The sequence below is a fragment of the Tubulanus polymorphus genome, chromosome 7 (genome assembly GCF_964204645.1).
Source record: "Tubulanus polymorphus chromosome 7, tnTubPoly1.2, whole genome shotgun sequence".
Taxonomy (NCBI): domain Eukaryota; kingdom Metazoa; phylum Nemertea; class Palaeonemertea; order Tubulaniformes; family Tubulanidae; genus Tubulanus; species Tubulanus polymorphus.
The window spans coordinates 5,327,792-5,350,107 of NC_134031.1; the positions used below are offsets into that span (position 1 = coordinate 5,327,792).

The 22,316-nt window shown below is 39.5% G+C and overlaps 2 protein-coding genes across 4 annotated transcripts; both read right to left on the bottom strand.

The window, feature by feature from the left end:
- Positions 1-809: 809 nt before the first annotated feature.
- Positions 810-17,751, bottom strand: LOC141908739 (WD repeat-containing protein 47-like). 3 transcript variants are annotated; one of them, XM_074798909.1, is made up of 12 exons: positions 17,674-17,751; positions 15,079-16,690; positions 13,672-13,965; positions 13,038-13,160; positions 10,564-10,652; positions 6,154-6,314; positions 5,262-5,431; positions 4,676-4,846; positions 4,018-4,143; positions 3,059-3,277; positions 2,197-2,346; positions 810-1,705 (listed from the first exon to the last, which is right to left on the bottom strand). In XM_074798909.1, the coding sequence occupies exons 2-11, from the start codon at positions 16,643-16,645 to the stop codon at positions 2,201-2,203; spliced, it is 3,066 nt and encodes a 1,021-aa protein (XP_074655010.1). In that variant the 5' UTR covers positions 16,646-16,690; positions 17,674-17,751; the 3' UTR covers positions 810-1,705; positions 2,197-2,200. The 3 variants fall into 3 exon arrangements, with proteins under 3 accessions (XP_074655010.1, XP_074655012.1, XP_074655011.1); XM_074798911.1 differs by lacking the exon at positions 13,672-13,965 and having other exon boundaries at positions 812-1,705; positions 13,083-13,160; XM_074798910.1 differs by lacking the exon at positions 13,672-13,965 and having other exon boundaries at positions 812-1,705.
- Positions 17,752-18,306: 555 nt separating this feature from the next.
- LOC141908788 (aprataxin-like) lies at positions 18,307-20,223 on the bottom strand. The gene is made up of 6 exons (XM_074798993.1): positions 19,811-20,223; positions 19,498-19,616; positions 19,336-19,389; positions 19,076-19,179; positions 18,882-18,963; positions 18,307-18,473 (listed from the first exon to the last, which is right to left on the bottom strand). The coding sequence occupies exons 1-6, from the start codon at positions 19,976-19,978 to the stop codon at positions 18,398-18,400; spliced, it is 603 nt and encodes a 200-aa protein (XP_074655094.1). The 5' UTR covers positions 19,979-20,223; the 3' UTR covers positions 18,307-18,397.
- Between the last annotated feature and the right edge of the window lie 2,093 nt (positions 20,224-22,316).

Here is a 22,316-nt window from a genome sequence, read left to right on the forward strand (position 1 = left end):
AGTCTTGAGAAAGAAGTGCACAGTATTTAGATTAACACCAAACAGATTTACTTTTGTACCTACTATTCATCGACAAATCTCAGTATCGTAAAGTTCTCATCAGTACATTAACAATTTTGACGATACATACAGAAAACCCAGCGGCCGGTTTTTCATAGACAGGTATTTTCTTTATCCCGGGGGCTAACTCAATTCATTCTCAATTGAGTTAACCCCTAGGTTAAAGATAATACCAGCACCCAGTTTCACAAAAACGTTGCAGGCCTAAATCGATTTTTAGAATTAAACCTTTTTGTGAAACCGGGGCCAGTACATTAAACCGGCCCTGCTTCATTTGCACGATATCTAAACCGTGCCTGGACTCTGAGAGGCATTTAGCATACAATAAATACTAATTTGTTACGTAAAATGCCCGAATCATTGACGGTTTACTATGCAATTATCCGTTCAAAACGACCCTATCTGCAAATATCCCCTGTAGCCCCTTCAAATATCTTTGAAAATATTGACGCCAACCGATACCGTACTTAAAATGACTTCACAGTTACACAATACGAATAGAATGTATACAAAATAATAAATAAATATATATATATATACATATATATGTCTTACGATGTGATGATATTGCTATATCGACCGGCTTTGAACAGAAATCAAGGCAGATACACGTTTAACGAGCGCGCGGTATTATCATCGACGAAGAGTTTCGACTTACTGTTTACGTTTCTTAAAACATTTATATCCGAATCAAGAATCAACAAGAATCTATTTACAGAGTACAATCATACATATATCTATATATATATATATATATTTATATCTATAGTAGATCTTATCTTGAATAAGTTAGAATTTTACACCTAGTTAGTTTTGAGTGAAACCGAGTCGGTTTGAATTTCAACAAGACGCGTGCACGAGTACATTCCCTGTCCGTCAATTTCAACAATAATTCAACCTTCCCTCGTCGGAATGAGTTCGGAACTGAAAAGCACAGTAGTTCTAAATTCTATATTTTTACATATTTACAGATATTCATACCGGTCTTTCGAACATTTATGAACGAACGAACGCGCACGTTACGATATACCGTCGAGCATATTCAGAATCAGAGCTATAACGACGCGGCTAACTCTTAACAATGCAGCCAGAACGCCTCCGATAATCACATAACACAGGAGAGAACGTTTAAACGTTTAAACCTTCCTACTCCGATATATTCCTGTGACTTCGACTCATCGTTGCTCCGACTGCCACGGAATAATGTCTATCCGGCCCACGAGCTCCGAGGCAGGCACTGTCTAAATCTAATTTTGGAGTAAACATCAGTTTATTTTTATTTTGACTAATCTCCAATTTATCAGCTAACAGGCGAAACCGATCATCCGTACATTGGCGATATTTTCACTTTTTCTAACCGTATTGAGAGATAAAGTTTTTTCCTTACGACAACAACTTTAAAATGTACACGATGAAACTAATTTATATACACCACGACGTTTACACTGGCAAGCGAGGCTCTGATATTCTAGGCGGGCGATGATGATATCATAATAGTTAAAGCTTTCGACTAATTCTTCTTCGAACAGAAGAATTCAGATCTTGTAATAAAACGGCGCGATATTAAGACTGAAGTCGATAACAAACCGAAGATAGACGCGATATATAATTTCTTTTCTCTAAATGCTATTAACATCGAGATTTCCTGAAATGATAGATTGAGAAAAATATTTTCAGTTTCAACGAAGCGTTTGAACATACAGTAAACTCTGCCTAAAGTGCAACAGTTGGGCACCATTTTTCTACCAAATTAGGTTTGAAGAAAAGCAAAAATCAATGGATGAAAATAGGGAATTATTGAGCCTAATGGCGTCCGAACAGCTTTATTAATTTCTTTTGATCAGACCGTAGCGAATCTTTGAGGGTTTGCTTCCTTACATGATGTACCAGACATACTACGGCCAATTTAGGTCATGAGTGTACAGAAGTAGTAACATAGGGCCTAATAATTCACCAACAGGGATAGAAGATCGATGGTATTGTCTAAAACAGTGTTGTAGGCGAAGAGCCATCATGATTTATCAGTTAAGGTGAAAATTAACAGAAATGATGTCACAATTGTACGGCATTACTGAATAGAGCGATTGGGCTGAGTCTACTGTATTTTTTGATGCAACGTAAACCGTGTACACTAACCTATTCACACGACCGGGAGGCCCCAGCACGTGACGGTTTTGTCCGCGGACGTGCTCACGAATGCTAACTGTTGAGGGTGCCAGCGACATTGTATCACTTTATCCGTGTGTTCGGCAACGACGACTCGCGGCAGGGGTTGAGTCAAATCTCCTGAATCAGATCAAAAGAATTATCAATCATAAAATTCGAATATACAACCACGGTTTGTAGTAGTAACACTTTAAAGCTAGTAAGGACTTTTGGTGTGGAAAAAGTACAACACTTTTTTAGTGAATTGCGCTCATGATAGACATTCTAACAGCTCATCATTCGTCACACCACAACAATAATCTACATACAAATCACTTACATCATTCATGTACTAGGAAATTTTAATTGCCCAGAATTGATGTGTGCTTGGCTTCTGATTATTTGATCAACTCTTAGTACATCACAAATACAAATGCTGTGACAAACATTTTTAATATGGCTTGCAGTCAAAAAGTAAAACACTTTTCAGCTTGTATTAGTCGCGATCACATGAGCGTTCTTGGCCCGGAACAACCACTCACATGGATGCTAAATGGGCATGTGCCTAATTGGCCAGAGCGGAATATTAGTGCGGGACAAATGGTTGCGTGCGAATAGCAATTGGTTCTGGAAGTGATTCACTTCACTTTGTATAAGCATTTTGTAGTATCAAGTGAGTGGTTTACATGTGAATGCACTTTCTGCACGGGCCAAATTTGACTCAGGCCTGACCCGGGCCAAATCGTCTCCATGTGATATTGTGAAAAGTAGGCAAAATCAGGGCCTTAAGAAATTTTTTCCAAAAAGTAGTACACAGTAGACTAGCTTCGAACCACGAATCACACCGACTTACCGTGTAAATCTGTAAGCATAATCCTATTATCGTAAGAACCGGTGAGTAAATAGAAAGCGTTCGGTGAGAACCGCGCCGATCGCACGTCGGACGCGTGCGGTTTATAGGTTTGCACCATTCTTGCGCCGCGTATATCCCACAACATACACGACGTGTCCTCGTGACCCGACGCTAACAACCGACCGGACATATCGACGCAAACCGACGCAAACGGACTTCCTGCAAATAGAGTAGAAAACTTTAGTCATATACCGCCAATATGGCTAACACATTCACTGCCTAGATCATTGTTTTCAGTTGCTAATACCGAAAACTCTGCCTAATCTAAATCAGTTTAATCCCAATTTTAGTTTGAAGTGGAAATTACTGCTTAATTTACACATACATGTCTGCAAAATACGATGTTTGATCTGGATTTCGCACCGGATTATCCTGGTAATTCCACTGATTACAAATGATCAGAATCAAGTAAGGTCTCTACTATAAAAGGGTATCCACTTTCCGCCAATTTACAAATTCCCAGAGTTTTCCCTGAATTTTGCCCATGTTATAACACAAAATTCCCCCAGTGACTCGTCAGGTTGAATGGAAAAATTTCTTGGTAGAAAATGCAAAATACAATTTAACCCTTTTGCATGAATTAAATAAAGAAACACGTGGTCAATGTCCAATTTCCCTGCGTTCCCCATGTTCTTTTTTTTGCAAAATTTGTCAAATTGCCTGATAGTTTTTCCTGATTTTTCTGTTTCCCCAAAATTTCATTTTATTCTTTTTTTTCGTTTCAGAACATAATTCTAAGGTCATTTATATGGTTCAATATTTTTTTGCCACCTCCTCCTTGTCGTCGGCGCTCTAGGGTAGAGAACTGATGAATAAATCCAGTTTTAGTACGATGCCAACAAACCGTATCTTTGAATTTCTATGTTACCTGTATATAGTCGGGTATAACCTTCACGTACCTTGTCCCGGACTAGGAACCACACTAATGGCAGTCGACGCTCGTAAATCCCAAAATCTCGCAGTTTTATCTTGTGAACCGCTGACGAACATACATCCACCCCACGTATGTAATGAATATATGTGACCTGTAATTGAACATTAGATACATAAACACCAGCAGTCGTCATATGAGCTGTTAGAGTTATCAAAACGGTTTGATCAGCAATTTAGAATACGATATGTTCAATACGGTTTACTCAATTGTGGGTTTAACACGTGCGTTGCAAGCTTAGTAATAAATACAGCGCCATCCCCAATTATCACTACAAATACACTTGTAGGTTGGCACTGGAGCTGTTACATAGACAGCCTTTGCTCGATATTGACCAATGGGCAATGAGAATGAAGTAGAATTAGTTCACATTGCCAGCCAATCAGGAACTGTGTCATTCCCCGGGGGGGCCACAGTGCGAATATCTAACAGCTAATATTAAGAATCTTTAAGTATATACTTATAGTGGCACTGGCAACAGAACCGGAAGTACAAGTATATTCACAGCCGGCCACGAATGCGTCAACTTCTGACTATGAAGTTCCAATCAATTGAAAAGTTCAAAAAATCTAAGAGATAAAAACCAATCCCTTCGCACTGGAGGGTTAAGATAATAATGCGTTTACCTGAATGACCAGATAGAACTCGAATAGGCGTCCCAGTTTCGCAATCGGTTATATAGATTTTGCAATCGCCGGCGCCACCACTGATCAATAACGACGACCTATTGCTTGTATCCTGCATGAATACCATATCTCTGACTGTTCCATCGTGGTGATTCAATTCTACTTCAGGACCTGCGAAAATAAGACCACCGTTTTGAACACTAGATGACTTTTCCCGTGATGGTGAAATCAATATCTTAAACCACATAGGATGCAGGGAAACGCAGAACATGGTTCGGGAAACAATGTTTCCAAGATCAAACATCTATGTTTTCCAGCTTTGTGTGGGTTTGCCTTTGGAATGTTGCGATTATAATATTCTCGGAGCCACCCCTATTGGAATCATGCATGAAAAATGACGACTTCTAAAGACCCTTAGGATTATTGAAAATTACGTACAAACCTATATTGTCAATTTATAAAAACATTTTTTCTTGGAAAAATGATATTACCCGGTAATCGTGTTAACTTTTTCGAATACAGAAGAGTAATGGACAGAAATGTCATCAAATAACATCAAGGATCATCTGCCAAAAATAAGTCTTACCGACTGCCTGATGAGTCTGACTATCATATCTTATCATCTTGATTGTCTTATCGTTCGAACCGGTGGCGATCAAGTCGCCCAACTCGTTCCACGCGACGCAATATATCGAGCCTTTGTGATGTTTCGAAGACTTGTATACGATGTTCGGTTCAGAAGTCAGGTGTCCATCTCTGCAAAACATCAATACCATCGTACAAAATTACTCGCTACGAGTTCCGTAGTTCTAGAGTTAAAGCGCCCTAAATATTTCCAGATTCTACCCCACACCCGCAACTAAACCTTGACTAAAAACAAGGAATGGGTCTAGTACATGTATCTGCAAAACACCCATATTCTCTTCTATTATTCAGACAAGAACATTAAACTATTTGTAATTCGCCTTCATTCTTTTCAACAGAAACTAAGGCATTTCAAGGTTGCAGCAGAAAGTCAACTAAATTCTCTCCGAAATATGTTCTTAACAGATTTTTTTGAAATTTATGTTGAGAATTAACAAACTACACTAAATAGTATCAAATATAAATCAATACATAAAATCCCACTCGATAGCTTAGCTGGTATAGTATTCCTCTTGGAACCGAGTGGTCCCGAGATCAAATCTCGAAATTTTTTCCCCAATCAGTCGTTTGCCGGTTCAGTTTGGTTGGAAGATAGTCAGTAACCTGTCTACGGTTTAGTTTCATGATCGGATATTTTCACAAACTGCATAGTATAAGCCCATCCGATTATACAAACTTACCACCAACGACTAAGTAACTAACTAGTTGGAAGATTGTTTACAGGAAAGGAAACGATCGCCAGGATTTAAGTCCAAAGCGGAAAACAAAAAGGAGGGATACAACCCCGGGCCGTGATATGAAATGGAGACGATCGCAAATGCTCGAGAACTTACTTAAGTTCGGCTACATTTGGGAATGTGCAAACACGCAGAACCTTCGTATTGGAACCGACCGCGTAGTAGTTACCGCTCGGGTGAAACGCGACCGAACGTATCGCTTGCTGATCTTCGAACCGAGTGACCGGAATAAACTGCGGCTTCTTATTATCGGCATGCTGAAAAATACAAAACGTTGAAGAAAATTACAATTGACCCCGACTCTTTTGCCGTCTGCTACAGAGAAATGGTTTCAGTGAGATTCGAACCCAATAGCTTAGGATAAACTAGCCACCAAAGGCATCAAAATTCCGTAAAGAAATCGACATTTTCCTATTTGAAAATTCTCGAGTATTTGGGGTAGGAACATGACAGATCCGAGCGTTCACTTGTATCCAAGTAAGTCTGGATGAATTTCGGGGGCCAAAAGGACACGATTTCGGTGGCCCGCCTCATCAAATATTTTATCATATGAAAGCCTTGACTATTTACTACAAAATAACACCAAATTGTAATACATTAAAATCAACTGAAAATTAGGTTTTCCGGGCATGGTTTTATAGACTGGTATTGCCTTCAACCCGGGGGCTAACTCAATTGATAATGAATCGAGTTAACCCCCGGGTTAAAGGTAATACCAGTCTTTAAAACCCGGCCCCAGATATTCTGAGGAGTAATAGAGTGCTAATGGCTTCAATAGTAGAATTACCAAACTCTGACGTGGAGAATAGATTTTTTGATAATAAAAACCGACTACCTACAAATCTGAAAACAAAATTATTACAACTAAAAAAATTTTGAAATCAAAAATCATGCATAAAATGCATTCAATTTCAGTTTCATTTCGAATACGCGATATTTTTGGTTGGCAAAAAACATAGACTGAAACAAAAATTAACATTCAGGTTCGACAATGGCGCTCCAAAAATTGTAACCAGTCGGCACCGGTAAAATGCGGTTGACTAGAAATTTCGTCGGAAATTTGATAGCTTTATAAGCGACTGCCGCACATAAAAGAAATGCGTATTTCATGAAGTTTTCCGATCAATGAGAGCTCAAATATATCGACGTACACGATCTGACCCTGATTTTTTCAGCGAGCGTTGTTAACATTGTCAACGACATTATGCCGAGACGCGGCTTTATCTAAAGCTTTGTAGAGGATCATGAGACAAAATGTGTTTACCAGTCACACACACGAATATGCCCTGGCAATAATGCTTATTCTCTTTAACTATTTTCCGTCGGTCTGATTTTCCAAAAGACCGTCTTTTTAACTAGTTGAAATACTAACAATCGAAAGAACAATTTTAAAAGTTTCTGGCGTCTGCAATTTTTGTGTGTATGTCATTTGAGACTGATCTAATTAAAATGTTGTCATATTCTAATGAGAGAAATCCTCACAGCCAAGATGTAAAGTTCTAGAATAGAAGAGTATATATTTGAGCAATGTTTCGGCTAAAGACTATTAACCATCAACGGGCGCCCTCATATTCTCTACATTAATAGCTAAAATCTCATAGTTTTCTTTACCTAATAGACTAACAAACTATTTATTACGGTATGTTATTGTTATTCACAAGTCTATGAACATGTATGACACTCATTGGTATATAATCAAGATTATGTTGACAAATATATATATTCTAGTAATATCTTCTTTGTAAATAGGCAGTCCGTTTTTGGAGTCCTAACCAGGTCATATTTCAAGGCAGGCAGAGGTCGCGGCCTTGGCGACTCAATTCCCCGCGACCTGTCATGTCACGTGAAGACCTGCCAATGTTCGGACCCTCGTGACGCCGGTGAATTACGCATGTTCTAATGCTCTAATGACTGACTGAGACTGACTGGCACTCGAAGCGGCCATTTTACAACCGGGTTGCAACCGATTGTGTCAGGTCGCGAGCAGTCGCGAGCCTACCTATACACGCACCTTACCCAATGAGACAATAATCTCAAAGTCAAAATCTTAAATCTCTTTAAATCAGTCGCTACTTTAATTGGACTAGAGTAACACGTAGAAAGCATTGCATCCAAGCATTGCCTAATTAACCTTTGACATTTCAATAAACTCAATAAGTTTCAAAAATACCACTCAGAAATCACTGACTCTTTACGCTCCGCTATATTTCTTTTAAGGTATACTCGTTTATCTTATCGGTCTTACCTGAAATATGTAATTCTTATCGTTCATGCCGTTTAAATGAATCATAAAACGCATATGATGGCCGTTGTGATATTCAACCATGTTTTCAACTTTTTTTTTTCGCCGACAATATCGATGGTAGAAATTTTTCGAATCCGAGCCGGTTAGATGTACGTATTTAGAGGATTTCGAAATTACCGGTTTCGCAGTTTCAACATGTTGTATATGACAGGCGGCGTCTTGGTTGTCACAACTCGATCGCCGTCGGAAGTCAACGACTCACGAATCTACGTATCCGTTACTATCTAAATATCGTCGCTTCGTCGAGCGGATGGACGAGTACTCTTCACGGCGAATTTCTTCGATAATATCAACACTAAAAAGCGTCGTCTAAGATCCAGCAACGTAATATCCATACAGATATCGTCGAAGTCCTCTCATTCTAACGCAGAGAGAGTGAGTGGGTCTCTTCGCTGTATAGCAGAGATCGCGGTAGTACACGCTGAACTGGTCGTCGTTATAAGGAAGTACTAGACTAATAATACAATGTCTACGTGCGAGAAAGACCAGTTTTTACCGAAACGGAAAAATACGACAAAACAATAAAATAAACGCACAAAGACTCGAATATTCGATTGTTAATATCGTTCTCGACCGCGTCTGGCTTTTACACGCGGGCGCTAGACGTTTTAGAGCGTACTGTAACTAAACTAAAATACATTTCATGTAGTCGGTCGTTTGAACAAACATAGAATACCATTTATAAGTCTTTTACCGAAAGCGTTTTCGTCAAATAGAGGACTATTATTTTTAACGCATTCAGTTCGTGAAATGATTGAATAAAACAGTAATTAGTTTTGCGGATCGTATTCATACAACAACGTAAACACTTGAAATGCGAATAGACGATGACGATATTTGTTCTCCTAAAATGTCGTTCGCCTTGAATATCATAATTTTCAGCGTATTGTGATTTCTTAATAATTCCTGACCTACGCAATAGTACCCGCCCAGTCTGAGAGTCGGAATCAATGCCATTTGGCGGAATCAATGCCATTTCGTGCTTAGTTCTACCATGGTCTCCAAAAACGAGTCCATGGTTCTACAACCAGTAAAGTTTTGGATAAAACTTAACACAATCTAGACCTAATAACCCTCCCCAAACAGCCAGGGACATTTTTACTTGTGGCAGTGTTACCTATGGCATTTTTACCTCTGGTATTATTGCCGTGTACTGGGGCAGATAAAACAGTATCGGTATCGGATAGATGGGTTAAATATGATAGAGAAAATATCATTCAGTGGAAAAGCATATTGAAATGAAATATTCGTCATTGAAATTGCTGCCAAAGGAAGTAATTCAGGATAAAAAATCACCGCAGAACGCCGGACAAAATCGGCCTAATACAAATTTTGTAGGAAATGATTTCCAAGCCAATTACATCCAATAGAAATGTCTTTTCATTCAGGCATGAACGATTTCAATAGAAATATCAGAGCTGGTTATGGAGTTAAATTTGTCGTTGAATAACGAGGGAGGGGGGCTAAACCTCCGCAATGGTAGGGGTTCCTTTAAATTAGTGTCTGCCACATAAAATACAACTCATAGGCAACACAGTATAATAAACAGACACTGCCTGATTTCAACATTGAGTTAATATGAATGAGGTCCTAATTAACGAATGTTCCTCGAAGCCTTCGAGTACAGTATACTCCAATTATTATTCCATTCACCTCAGTAAAATGTTCAAATCGGTGTAATTTGCTTAAATTTATTCTCACAAAACGTCCCCCTTCTGATTTTGCTGATTCTCAACTCTCATGAAAAAAAAAAAACCACCATCCCAAGCCTAAAGACAGAGTTGTGAGACAGAACTGTGTTAGACAGGTAGTTGGTGAAGCAAGCAGAGGAAATATCTTTAAAGATTTTCGTATCTCTAAAGAGATCTGATGAAGTCAAAAAGTCGAAGCCATAAAAGTCACTCTACCAAACGAGTTTGCCCTAATTAAATCTTAATAACATTGATCAACATTAGGCCTACACGCATAAAAAAACATAAGCCACGATCATGCAATCAGTTTTGCCCCGGAACAACTGTTCACACGGGTGCCAAGACCGGTGCCTGATTGTACTGACCAAAAACGTCGGACCAGGCCCGAGCTTAATTTCAGCAAGGGTCAAATTAGTGCCTGTGAATTAAGGTTCTTGAAGCGACTTACTTCGCACTGTTTAGTGTATCGAGTGAATGGTTTGAATGGCAAATTGTAAATCCTTTTTTTACCTTCATTGTTGTTTTCATTCTGTTGTCAGAAGATGAGGCTTGTAAACTGCTGTCCGACGCGTCCGATATAGTCATGTTACGATTCGGATCTGAAATGAACAATTTATTTTGTTATTCACGTTCTACGTTAGTCGTTAAACGAAGGCGACGAATTCATAGACAAAAAATAAGTAAACTTAAGATATATCATCCTATATATCCCCAGATTGATTTTAATCGGCAATTGCTTATTCAGCCCAATGTGCCACCCTAACAGGATACGCAAAAAAAATGTGTACCGAGTCATGTGATAATTCACGGTGGCCACTTTCCCCCATTTACAAATCCCCTGAGTTTTCCCTGATTTTTCTATGCTATAACACAAAATTCCCTGAGTGAATCGGCAGGTGAATGGAGGAATTTCTTGGTTTAAAATGTTATCATTAATTCATTATTCATGAATAATCGCGTATAGCAAAAAAACACGTGGTCAATAGAACATCTGAATGCCCTGAGTTTTCCAGGTGTTTTGCAAAATTTATGAAATTCCCTGAATCTTCGCCAATTTTTTTTCTAGCTTTTTCTGATTTTTTCTGATTCCCTGAATTTTCCAGAATTTTTCAGTGGCTACCCTTTCATTTATTCAGTGATTTCCTTCCGCAAATCATTCTTCATGCCAAATTTGCCTAAATGCGTCAAAATTGATCTCCCAAATCAATCACTAGCGAATTACGCGGCTAAAGATTCGCCTATTCTACCACAAGCTTAATATCTACCATAAATAAAACTAGTACACTATTTTACCACCAGGCAGCAGCACTGACACAACAATATCGAGCATGAGCAAAATAAACAGTGCACACCAAGCCAACTACAGACTAATGATACTAATATATATATACAAAGGCACTTTTGTTGAAGGCTTCATTTACTGATAAATAAAACTGATAATCTTTTGATGTGTCAGACAAATTGAAATGGATGTTTAACTCGAAATAAAACATCAAACAATTCGAATCATAATACACTTAAGCAGGTAGATGCATAAAACCATGTAAAAACACATTAACCTAAATATGAAATAGACTACGATTAAATGAACTTCTTGAATTCTACTATTCTAAAACGTTGTGTGTAGGTTTATACCGCAATGGTGCGAATGGCCGAAAGAAAAGTGCGCACTAAATTTAGAGTTGTCAGTAGACCCTTCCAGAATACTACCTTCCCCAAGTAATAATCCCCCCTAGGTAAAAATCCCCCAAATTTAGTTTTCTATCAAGTATAAAACTTAGAGATAAAAGCTAGGTAATGTTTTTACAACAATATCTAGGAATAATAAGATAAAAACCCACTATTTACAAATTAAAAGAATTTAAAAACAAGAATTTATTTATTCAATCTAAAATATATATAAGACACGATGTTTCGATCTCACCCTAGAGATCATCATCAATTCTTGTTTTTAAATTCTTTTAATCTGTAAATAGTGGGTTTTTATCTTATTATCCGTTCACCACGTTTGAGTGTGGTTATCGTTCTAATATCTAGGAATACATACAAATGTACATAGATATTTTATAATATTACTTATTAAACTATATTTCTCCATAGAAATTTTCACAACAACGATAATGTCATTTTTGATGCTTGTAGCTTGCTGAAATCACAGAATAATTTCATTTCTATGAATGTAGCTTGATATAAGTCACAGATTATCCAAGGTTGATATTGTGAGTGACACCACAGAGAATTTGAAATTTTTGAAATCGATCAAAATTTTTCAACACAGGAATATTGACATATTTTGTTGAATTTTGTTGTGAAATCAAATTTGAAGGATATTTACAGGGGATTTGACATAGTGGGATTTTATAGGGATATCCAAATAGGAATTATTAGCAGTAAATATATCGAATCATCGGCCAAGTCAGAAATAAGTTGAAATAATGCACATTCACCGCAGTAGACTCTGCCTTAATCTGTAGCGTTAGGAGTCAAGAGAAAAAAACAAAGCGGTTTTTCAAACAAATTTCAGTAAAATTCACTGAGTTCGGCAATTTACTGTGAAGACTAGTATCATGTAAGGCAGTGTCTACTGTATTAATACATAGGACCCAGGTTCAGAGATCTCCGCTTCGTTTCACTTGAAATTAGCTTATTTCCCGTGTCTTAACTCTAGTGCAAAATTACAATTTGAGATCAGTGAAACTGGGTCCATATGCACAGGTAAGGATAGGAAGAGGTTAGGTCTACGGACATATAAACTATGATATATACGTCCATGAGTTATTGTCCACGAGTTATTGCACACCGGTTTTGCACTGTTTCGACTTTCAGACTTAGGCCCGGCCAAATCATTTAGGCCCTACCAATTTGCCTTAATTTTCGATGTAAAAAATTACTCTCAGGGTTCCTGCGGGTTCCTGAAGGGTCTTAAATAAAGTGGGATATTTTTGCAACGAAAGATACAACCATGCGTGGAAGGTCATAGATACCTGAAGCACGAAAAACATCTAGAAGCCTAACACGATGAGTCCTACCTCCTTCTCGTGACGATTTCATGCCGGCACTTTTCACGGGGCCGATAGGGCGGGGTTTAGACGTGCCAGCCTCGAAGCCTGGTAATATACAACCGAACAGAAACACCGGGGTTAGAGACAGCAGTTAGTAGTGCAGAAAAAGAGTAGAGCGAACCAGACCTGACTACTTAACGAACAGTTGAATCTCGGTATAACGCGTCAATTCAAGTTCTGAAATCTCGATTCTACGCAATGCATCTTTAGAGTACCTGTGATGGATGTATAAAATAAGTTTATACATCCATGGTCAGGGTCCCTACAGAGCAGTCATTCCTGGATATAAGGAGTTTTGAAAAAAGTCGCTTGGGGTAGATTGAAAAGAGATTTGACTGTACTTCCATTTGAGGCAGTTTTCACCAAGAATGGGAACTATAATTTAAGATAAAAAAACAGCAGTTTAATTGGAAATGATTTTGACTTCGAAATCTATTTCAAATGTAATTGAGTTGAACCTGCCATCAAATGGTTTGTAGGCTTAGTTGTCAGGTCTGGCGAACCTACGAGGGAGGTGTCAGTCATTCTTAGAAAAAAAAACAAAAACAACACATACCTCCGACATCGGCGGAAGAAAAATCTAAACGTTGAAATAAACTATCGATGGGCGGACGGATTGGGGATATATTGAATATTTCATCGCCGACTGGTTCGGGGTAGTCGGCGCGATTATTTATCACAGCTTGTTTCGAATCTAGTACCGGCGGTGGTTGAACGTGACCGCCGGTGCTAGCGAGGGTTTGAGGTAGAGAACAACTAGAATTGGATTCGACTTTGGTGGAATTGAGCGTATTGACGGCAGCGATAGCGGGCTGGGGAATACTGCCAGTAGTAGTAGTGGTAGATACACCTAGAAATGATAATAACAATGACAATGAAATGAACACGTGTAAAATTGAGAAAAAAACAACCATCGACGTATGCGGGATTACTTTCTGCGGCCTGGAACAAGCCATCTTAAGACATGTGTTGGTTTAGAAAAACTAAGATAGTGACGTTTTGAACGAAAATGGCTCAGAATTTTTTTCTTCATAATTGTGGGTTATGTCCACACCCCATGTGTAGTATTACGACGATCAGGGGTTTCTTTTCCCATATTAAGGGAACGGGAAGCCAGAGAAGAAGCTTTGACCAAGAAACTTTGCTGCACCACCAGGATTTAGACCCATGAACCCTGAATGAGAGGGGTACAAGGAAGACTAACACAGTTTAGGTCAGTCCATCACTATACCATATTTGTCGTTAAGTCTGGACAATCACTTTTGGAAAGTGTGTCGATAAAATGTCGACGTTGTTTGTTGAGTTAGGCCCTATTCATTTCTGATCAAAACTGTTTCAGGTTAAGTCCTCAACCCATATGAGGGCTGAACAATAAAGCAATTTAATAATTGGTCGAATACTTGGGGGGGGGGGCGGTCCAGGCTGCAGATCGAAACTTTAGCCGCAATCACAAGAGCATTTTTGGCCCGTTTTTGACTCACTTCGTTTTAGCATTATTTAGTATTGCATGAACATGCTAATTGGTCACGGACCAAATCGTCTCCTTGTGATGGCGGCTTTTGCCTAAAAGCGAATATAGTCTGAAATCCATTAATTCCAAAGAAAAAGTCATGATTAGGGTTCGCAGCCTTGCTGACCAACTACAGTTCAAAAAAGTTGCACATTCGGCAAATGTTTCTACTCATCGAATCTTAAGTGACCTGGTCGTAGCCAATGAACACTGATGTATATACATCACATGACTTGATCGTGATCTCAGATGACCTGAGTGTACCTGAGATCGAGTATTTCACCCCGTGATGTGACACGAGTGTTCTCTTAAGACCGGATCGGATCTAGTCCGACCCGAGTATGGCTTTATGAACCGGGTCCTTTTCCGATTCTAAATCTACCGACAGCCGCGCGGGAAGTTTACTGGGAAGCGCCACCGCAAAGTTAAACATATATCAACAATTCTTTTTACCTTGTCCTCCTTCGATCGATGACTTAGAAGACGACGACGTTTTCAGACTCTTGCTACTCGCTTGCAGCTGCTGTTGCTGTTGCTGTAGCTGCTGGTTTTCAATGTATCGATTATCCGTTGGGCCGTGATACGTCGCCAACGATTGCTTCTCGAGTTCCATCAGCTGCTGTTGCATTTCCGTTCGTTGTTTCTCCTGTTGTTCGAGTCTCTCTTGCAGCTGCTGTTTTTGTCGCTGGTACTCTTTGTAAAGTTCGGCGCTCGAATCTCTCGTCGAATCGGTCGTCGACGAACGCAAACTCGACGACGTAATACTGTGCCGCGGTGACAAACTCTGCGTCGGCGCCAATTTTCCGTCGGTTCTATCCGATTCGGCCGACGTCGAAACCGCCGGAGGCATCGTCGGCGGCGGCGGAGACGCCGGCGCCCTCACCGGTGGAGGCGGCGTATCGTTCATAATCAAACTCGGATCGTTGAACAGTTTATCGACCGACGTGTTCATAATGTTACGTTTACCGGTCGTGTTTAGGTGGAACCCGGCGAACGACCGCGACATCAGGCTGATATCGCCCGTGCTGCCGAACGGCGAACGCCGCGCTTGCGCCAAACCGAACCCCAACCCGTCCAGCTGCGGCATCAACGAACGCGACATCAACTCGGCCGTGTTCGAGCGTTGGCGCGACGTCGGCATCGCCGAGTGCGGGAACATCTTCGGCTTGATCGGCGTCACGAGAATCTGCTCGGACCACGACGCCTCGAGCGTCGGCTTCGCGAACGGCCGCGCGTCCAGGTGCAACGCTTTCTGCTCGAATGGACACGAGAACGACTCGTGCGGAATGCTCTCCAACCACGACAACAAGCTCAAATCGGCGTCGCTGACCGGCGAGCCGTTCAGCACTTGCGGAATCTTAATCGTCTTACTGTCGACCTCCGAGCTGGTCGCCTTGTGCTGGCAGAATTCGACGCACGCCTCGAACATCAAGCCTTTGACGAGCAACTGCACCAGACGGTCGTTCTTCGACGCGCTGAACTTCGCGTCGACGCGTTTGTCGAACGGCAAAAACTTCTCGGTCAACGCGTGGATATCCTTGAAGCATTCGACGCGCGCCGAACTCGGGTTCCAGAGCTGGTATTCGGAATGATCGGAGATTTTTGGCATCGTCAGTAACAAACACAGCGTGCTGTACTCGTCCTTGCTCGGGCAGTACTGCTCGAGCGCATTCAAACACGTGACGACTTCGTCGACGGTGAACTCGCTGTTCGGCATCGGGCCCTCGGATTTTATGCAAAGCAATTCGAGGTATTTGTGCTTGTAGATGACATAGAGGAATTTCTTCATGTTGAACGACTCAACCGAACTGAGCGGCTGGATGAAGTCGACGACGTCGTCCCACTGGCCGTCGAGGATCAACTGACGCAGGAACAGCATGTCGTCGGAGAACAGTCCGTTGATGACGCCGGACTCGCGTTCCAGGTTCAACATCGTTATCTTCAGGTCGCGGTTTTGGAAGAATTCCAAAATCATCTTGACGACGTCGGCCTCGTCGAAGTTCACGGTCGTGCTCGGCATCTTGATTGTTTAATTCGAGAAGGCGGAAAAACGCTTCGTCACCTTCTGCAAATGTTGGAAGATAAAGATTTCATTGATTATGTTGAAAAACATGTAGACCCAGTGAAAAATATCGATTTTTCGCAAAGCCCCCCAGGACCCAGTTCCACAGTTGTGAGTTAGAGTTAACTCTGAGTTAAAATTAGTTCATTTTGAATGAGTTAACTCTGAGTCAAATCTTAACTCAGAACTGTGGAACTGGACCCAGAACTCTATTGGATACAGCTAACTTGTCTCGTCTTGTAGCGTTCTTTACTATCATTGTATAATTGTGTCATCTTTTATCTAGGTCTTGCTAGAGAAAATAAAATTCTCTACTTCGAAAAGCTTTTTACATCAACTAGGGCTAACTATGCTCTACGATCATAACTAAACCCCGGGATACTGGCTTGTCTTTGGTCTAAGGATATCTCTCATGTAGCCAAAGATATTCTGTTGAAATTCTACACAATATTGTGATCTATCATCACTATAAGCCTAGCCCCACTATTCACTTGAATTTCTTCTTAAGTGAAAATACAAATTATAACGATGTCCATGATCAAGGTTTCATTTGCAGTTGGAATCCCAGCATAGGGCTTGGTGTTAGATTACAACACGGCGTTAGGTTACTGGTAGGTTAGGATTTAGTTTAATTAGAGTTACGATCCAGGTAAGACAAACGTTGTGGGGTCAAAATTTGTAAAAATGGTTATAGTGCTTTAATGAACCATGTACCACACCAGCCCAGATCACTTAATCATATTGGCAAACAGAGATGGGACACTTCGATTAAAAACACGATTAGGTGTGGTGTGAATAGAATGTGTCACTGTCTGTCAGTCGGTAGTGTGGTGTGTCACGATTCAATCCTGCTGTTTTTGCCACCCTATTTAGTTACACCCATAACTTATTTGCCAAACAGATTTTTAGTGAAACGTCCACAATTATGAACGAATCTAATGGACACGATTACAGTTTGAGACAAAAATCACTCAGCTTGGACCTACCTAGAAATTAAATCTAGATTTTGAGAATAATTTCGTTCACTTTCTGTTCCATTCACTATTCGGTCGCCATGTTGAATAAATCGAATACACTACAATACGGCCGTGGACTGAGGTAAATAATCTTTCGCCAGCCGGCCGTATATAAATGTCATAATGGCTTAGATATATGCGTAGACCCCTCCTTGAGCTCAAGGAACATTTTCGGACTTAACGTTATTTTCTCGTTATTATTGTTGGATTTTCTAATGGCCACAACACGGGTCGGAGAAATAAATCTACGCCGGGATGGCCTGGAACAAATAAAATTATCTTATCTTATGATACTTAAGGGCCCAATCATTCACGAAAAAAATCATTAGTTGTTTGGTTATTGTTACCAAGGAAGGAATCCTTTTGCTCCACAGGGGCTGATGGTTTTAGACGTGATTAGTGTGGGATTCTCACACTCTTAGCCAACTAGTGGACAGGGCACTGATTACAATTCATTTCAGCAAAGTGGAATGAAAAATTATTGGATATTGGGCAGCACACACTAATTGAAAAGGAACAAAATTTAAACGTGTTAATTGAATTCTATATTCATTATTTATTTACAGACATAAATTTCAGTTACAAAAATATCTATCTTAATAGCCATATTTATCTTAATAAATGCACCAAAAACAGAAATTTGACACTGTTTCTGCTTAACATTACATGTTTTGTCACTCCAGTACTGCACCTATCACTTGTTGATATGAGTTACAATGTGAGATTTTAATGTTGGCATATTTTTCATTTCTTTGCGACATTTATGGCACCTGAAAATAACATAGAGCTCATTTTCAATCAAACAAAATAGTTCCTGGATCAAAAATTGGTAGAATGACGATAACGCGTTTTGGGTGTCTCAGAGGTGCTGCCAGGGATGGATCCTAAGCGGCCGCCCCTCCTATTTTTGCAAGGATAACATTTTCACAACTTGGCTTAAGAAAGTTACACACACACTGTAAATTATTGCCAGTCATTTTTTTGCAAAATTTTCTTGGGAGCCCCAAAACCCGCTTAAGGACTTTGCGCACCATGTACCAAGTACGTGTATACAGCCAGGCCTCGGATTTTCTGGCCCTCCTCCAATTAGAAATTCCTTGATCCATACCTGGGTACTCCAGATGCAGATTTATACCAGCATAGTTCAAAACTGCAAGATACTGAAACTGGAATTTTACCTTAAAGGTTCTTTGAGGAGTTTTTCCTGAGTGCTTGTATCAACTGTCACTTTTCCATCAGTTTCTATCATTTTCATTACAGCTTAAAAAGAAAAATATTATACATCAAACTAAAAATAATTACCTAATATCATACAGTGGAACCTCATAAACAAAAAGTTCTGTAAATACGAAAGATGTCCGGTTTTCGGTACCTTCTGAATCTAAGAAATAGTCAGTTGTAAATGAATTCCAATGTTTTTTCGTTTTCAAACATGGCGAATCGAAGTCTTTGCTGATTACATGTAAATGAACATGGCTGCAAAGATAGAAACATATAATATGACTTTTTGATGGAATAGAAATGCAATCAAATCTCAATTTTCCATCTTGTCTTTTCACACAATTCCTGATACACTCCCCAAGTTTCTCCTGTACAAACTTTTAGCTAATTTGCTTGCTCTAAAATGCATACCTCATACTTGGAATTGCGTGATAACCAATTTGAAAATCAGCCTCAGGATCTGTTCTACAAGGCAAAAACTCATTTTTTGGTATAGATTGTCGATATATCGTTCATGGCTAATATTAGTTATTCTCCAATTTTTGCAGATATGAACGTAACACATACCCCTACCTATCGATCAAAGCTTTGGCTTCTTTATGCATATGTTTTAACAGTTTCAGATGTTCAGATTTCAGGCTCTTTAAGTTCGCAATACTCATTCTTGGCATCACAAGAAAATGGTATTTAGCCTGTAAAAAATAAGAAAAACATTTTATGAACTTTTATTTCTTTTCAGTAAAATCGTTTCAGATGAATATTGCAGTATCAGCAAAATTTCCATTAGCTTTTCAAAGTTAAAATAATCAATTCTAATTATTAATGACATGAAGAATTTTTTTTTGTTTATCAAAAATTAAAATACTAAATCTAACAACAAAACAACCTTCGGGTATTTATCTTTAATTATAACTATTTGTTCGTCTTCTGAAACTACCAATTCCGGGTCATTCATCGAAGCCAGCAAACCTTGTGACCAATGTCCCGGAGCTTTCTTCGCAGCTGGAGCACGGCTGTCGTTTCCAGTCGCTTTCCTTTTATTTTCGTTGGCCATTGATGCTGTCACAATAATGTTTTAGTCTGGTATACGTCGGTAGTTAGTGTGTCCACTCCAAACTTGCCGAGAAACACTTGCAACGAGTACAATATATGGGAATTTACTTTGTAGAAACTAGATCCTTTAAGACCTGACGTAACCTCAAAACGAAATCCTTGGTGGATTAAGCTTTTAATTGGGAAGAAACTACAAATTATGGAAAGTGGTCCTGTAGCTGACAATCTTTCAAATACAGTTTTGTATTGAATTGTCAGTCCGCTTCGGTTATCCGCTAAGTCTGGTTATCCAAGTTGTTGAATTGAATTGTCAAATTCGGGATTCGAACTCGATTTAACTGAAACAGATCTTTGCCGACTGGGATTTATAACCAACCTGGTCAACGCGGAAGTAATGAATTCGTCTTCTGTCAAAAAACTTGTAACTTATGTCAATTTCACGGTTGCTTTAGCCGTTGGAATCAACCCGTGGATTTAACTCCATTATGGTCTTCGATACTTAACCTATTGTTGGCGTTGCATGTTTATTTCGAATGTTTGAACGCAGGAGATGTCAGTAGATAACTACCTACCATTTAATTACCAAACATGATGGTAAGTTAAAAATCAGTCGTCACGACAATACGTCGTAAATTCAATTAATAGTTATAGTTCACTAGTATTTTCTGTACCGACGTCGACGAGACCTGACGATCAATTTGGTGCGATTAAAGAATAGGGGACTATAGCAATATATATGTAGTGATAGTAATCAATTAAGTAATAATAAATATTAGTAATTGATAATGATGATATATAATGATAGTAATGTATATAGTAATTAATGATGATTAGGGAACTAAACCTAAACCTAACCCTAAACCTAACCCTAATCCTAACCACTAGTCCCCTATTCTTGAATCTTACCATCAATTTTCCGAAGGCAGTTCAGCCTGGTAAGAGAGTATTGATTTGGAAGTTTTTGAACAGGTCTACCTAACCTACTGAGGAGTGAAAATGAGCAGAGGGTTAGGCCTAAGTCAAGAAGATAGTTATACATATTTAATTCCCATAATTAATAAACGGAATGCGATAGCTCCGGTTACGGAGGACAGTTTGTGCATGCGCAATAGAGTAAAATTCTGACTTTTAATATTGGGATTCGAACCCAAACCAAGAAGTAGTGTAGAGCACTTTACCTACTGCGCCACGGCACATGACTGACTGGAGGTTGGGTGAATTAATTTATATAAAGCCTCACCTTACCCTAACCCTATTCCTTCACCCATGCGCGTACGTAGATATAGTGCTAATTCCCCCGTAACTGGAGCCAGTTTGTATTTAATTAGGGGCCTTTTGTACTGGAGGAATATCATGGGGAAAAGGATAACAATTTTTTTATTGATTCGAATGCTACTGCTTCTTATTTCAACTACTGAACGAATGTAGCCTACTTTGTACAGAATCTTCTCTCCCACCTCCCAGGTACAAACAAGTGTGCCTTCTATCAACAATGTTGTTAATCAAATCTGCAATAATTAATCAGATAATTAATTTCATGTTGGAGTAATAACTATTCCTATTAATGCGACATCTTTCAGGATAGGTATGAGTCACTCTTGTCTCTTCTCTACATACTGTGATTATTTGACCATAGTATTTTGCTGATGGATTTATAAGTACAGCTCTTGAGTCATTGATGCTTACATTACTCAATAATGTAATTTCCCTGAGAACGACAAGGATATTCCCAAAAGCCTGAACCAAATATAGCTAAGAGGACAACAGAGGTAAACAATCAAGAAACGACTGATCTGTAGGGAACCTGATGGAATGGCTGATCTGTAAGGACCCTGATGGAATGACTGGACCCTGATGGAATGACTGGACCCTGATGGAATGACCGATCTCTAGGGACCCTGATGGAATGACCAATCTGTAAGGACCCTCATGGAATGACTGGACTCTGATGGATGGACTGACCGATCTCTAGGGACCCTATCTGTAAGGACCCTGATGGAATGACCGTTCTCTAGGGACCCAGATTGAATGACCGATCTCTAGGGACCCTATCTGTAAGGACCCTGATCGAATGACTGGACCTTGATTGAATGACTGATCTCTAGGGATCCTGATTGAATGACCGATCTCTAAGGACCCTGATCGAATGACTGGACTCTGATGGAATGACCGATCTCAAGGAACCCTGATTGAATAACCAAATAGGAATTAAGCTAAACATTTTAGTTAGATATTTTCATCAAGCTGAAACCTGATTTCTTTTTTTAATTATGATAAAATGATTGATTTCATTCATGGCAATCGATTCCGCGTAATACACCTATTGATGGGGTTCAGCA